General features: G+C 57.6%; 2 protein-coding genes across 2 annotated transcripts; both read left to right on the top strand.

Moving 5' to 3' along the window:
- Nucleotides 1–978: 978 nt before the first annotated feature.
- SPRG_17920 (hypothetical protein) lies at nucleotides 979–2,436 on the top strand (the record flags this gene model as incomplete). Its single annotated transcript, XM_012357335.1, has 4 exons — nucleotides 979–1,356; nucleotides 1,400–1,468; nucleotides 1,514–1,808; nucleotides 1,853–2,436. The coding sequence occupies 4 exons, from the start codon at nucleotides 979–981 to the stop codon at nucleotides 2,434–2,436; spliced, it is 1,326 nt and encodes a 441-aa protein (XP_012212725.1).
- Nucleotides 2,437–2,583: 147 nt separating this feature from the next.
- SPRG_17919 (hypothetical protein) lies at nucleotides 2,584–3,003 on the top strand (the record flags this gene model as incomplete). The annotated part of the gene is made up of 3 exons (XM_012357334.1): nucleotides 2,584–2,655; nucleotides 2,699–2,843; nucleotides 2,888–3,003. Coding segments are annotated over 3 exons (333 nt in total), but the record flags the coding sequence as incomplete, so codon positions are not given.

Below are 3,003 nucleotides of genomic sequence, written 5' to 3'. Positions count from 1 at the left end.
GGCTTCGACGGTCGCTGTAGCAACGTGGCTAGCGGTGATGGCAATAGTGCAATCGGTGGTGCACGTGGCATCGGTCATTGTACAGCAGCTCAGCCACGCCGTCTTTGCCATCGTTTCGGCGGCGACTCAAGTGGCTTATGACGTTGCAAATGAAGTCCAGCGCATGGTTTCTCTCGGATCCAAGTCGCTCTAGTTCATTCATGTAGCACCTTGGACCTATTTATCGCAGCCATTATGAGTCTAAGTATGTACTGTACTTGGTTTTGTGTAAGCGCGGAGCGACAACCCCCGAATACGTGCGTAGTTGGGGCTAGGTCAGGGGTAGGTTAAATGGCATTCAAACGCTTTATGTGTACACTTGTACCCGTATTGCACGCTACTCTTGTACTAGTCGACACGAACCATCACAACGCTGACACTCTCATTCACGTTGTAGCACCCGTTGAAATTGCTGCGTTTCTATACACTGCAGACTGACGAGAAGACGCTCCTCAAGAGGCGCCGCAACGGCTACGCTACCGGATCCTTCGCATGGCCGACCAAGTTCCGGACGGAATGGATACAACATTTCAACGACACACGCCGGACCTGTCAGCCATGTGTGCTAGTTGAATATTTTTGGGCTTGTAACCTTTTACGGGCCATGATGCTTGTGCAGCTGCTGTGTCAATATATCGACATCTGAAAGGTGTACGTTTATCCTCATCCGACTTTCTTGTCGACAGCACGAGCGCAGAGATATGCTCGTCAACGAAGAACCGGTATCCGCAGCACCAGGCTTGTCTCTCGCTATGTACAAAAGCAATACGGGTAGATGTTATTCCTTATTCATCAAGCACATTGATTGATCCAGGCGGTTGATACAAAGGGTTGATACTATTTCAGTTGATTGTGGACGGCGCCATCGAGTGGCAGTTACAATCCGTGCAACGGGCCGCTTCATCCGACCTCCCACATCTGATATTGCACAACCCGAAAATGGCAGCCAGCGTGGCCGACGACGTCCTCAAGCGCGTCTGCGCCGTCGTGACCATCCCCACGGCCTACTACGCCAGCAAGGACCCGCGCTTCGCGGCCTATGCAGTGCTGCCACGATACTGTGCGGCGCTCTACGTTGGCGTGCTCGGTGCCGTCGCGTCGCACGCGTGTCTTGCCACGTGCTACAAGCGCCTGTACGCCGGCGCCGTCAAGCCATGGAAGGCCGATGCGCACAGCATCCACTACGAGCGCGGCCTCGAGCGCTTCCTCGAGCGCAACTACGCCAAGGCCATCAAGCACTTTACGCGAGCGATCGAGAGCCATCCCAGCGAAGGGCTCTACTACGCCCGCCGCGCCGACAGCTACCTCGTGACGTCGGTACGTGGCGTGCTGGCGACGCTCACCTCTCACCTTGCTACAGGAGCTTCAACTGGCGTACAACGACTATGTGACGGCGTCGCTCTTATCGCCATACGACGACGACGCCAAGGTCCGCGACGCCATGTCATTTGCCGCCTCAATGCACGATACGTAGGCGCGCGTGGCGACGTGTGCTGCCAAGTTCTCATCGCCACCCGTGTACGCGCCGGCGACACCGCCGCCATCTCGATCCTTCTTTCGTCGGTTCCTCCGGCGCCATGTGCCCGGAACGTCGACGGCCAAGCCATGGACGGCCACGGCGCGCGACCTTGTGCTCATGTTTGCGCTGACGATTCCAGTCTTTCTCGCAGTGTACGCAGTTGTTTCTATTGCTGTCGATACCTCGCTGACACTGGCCTCGTTTGCTGGCTACTGCTGTCGCGGCGTCGGTCGCCGGGCGTGGCGACACGGTAGGATATGCTCATCGTTGGTGTCTGTCTCACCACCCGACTAGTGCTGCACCCGACCGGCGTCGCACTCGCCCCACTAGCAACGACGATATTCACACTTGTGGGCCAAAGCTTTGAGTTTCTGGCACGACAAATCGTCGCGATCCTCGAGCTCGTGCATGGGCCGTTTGAGCGCATGCTCGCCGCAATCTTCCGAGGCGTCGGGAGGCTTTTCGAATTGCTAACGCACCCGCTTGGGTTCATGCGCTGGCTTGTCACGACGCCAATGACGATGGCATTATCGCTGCTCAACGAAGTTGGTCGTGCGCTCAATGCCGCCATCAGTCCCGAGATCAAACGCCGCGTCACGAGCTTGGCTTCCGACCTCGTCAAGGTCGCTCTGCACTGCATCAGTGGGCTCTGGAACGTCCTCGTTGTCGTTGCTCGTGTCGCGCGCCAACTCGTCACACTAACGTACGAGGTTGCTGTCGCGGTTGGCCTCCCGACCTTGGTGTCTTCCATCAACCAGCTCGTGGCTTCGCTGCTGGGGAGCGTCTACCACGTCGTTCAAAGCATATGTGGCCTTGTCGCCGAGCTGCTCCAGGGGGTCCTCGGCATCTTTGGCAGTGTCATGTTTCATTTCAAGTAGTAAATCAGCCGAATCTACATTTGAAATTACCAGCACGACGACTTGGCCTCATCCTGGTTGAACACGCTGCCCAAGTTGAAGAGGAGCACTAGCCAATCAAATGCACGCAGAATATCGCGGGCCAATGAGCGGGCAGCATCCGATTCGATGTTTTTGGCGATCTTGGCGACGCTGGCCCTCACGGCTCAGGGCTGCACGACGATCGTCGTCGGGCGAGAGGTCTCGAGCGGCGCGTGTGGCGCTGCCTAAGCTAGCATCGTAGGCCTCGACGACAGGATCCTCCATGGTGACGCACGCAGCGGACTGCAGCAGCTGCGACTTTCGCATCGGAAAGGTGCCGGCCAAGACGCATCCCACCGGCGCACAGCGGGCCATTGCGCCGTTTCGTCTCGCCTACCCTCGCTACGGTAGACTCCCTCCTTGATCTGCGCGCAATGAGCTCGCATTCTAGTCGGCGACGATCGCGGCGACGTCTTTCGACTCGACAACGTCGATACGTCCATCTTCAACTGGACGGCCACAGAGCCGCTGGGGCAAATTCCGCAAGTGCCCACCACGTTTGGCTAC

The sequence above is a fragment of the Saprolegnia parasitica genome (assembly GCF_000151545.1).
Source record: "Saprolegnia parasitica CBS 223.65 unplaced genomic scaffold supercont2.858, whole genome shotgun sequence".
NCBI lineage: Eukaryota > Oomycota > Saprolegniomycetes > Saprolegniales > Saprolegniaceae > Saprolegnia > Saprolegnia parasitica.
The sequence above is the reverse complement of the archived record's forward strand: the minus strand, read 5'-3'. Positions and strand labels throughout refer to the sequence as shown.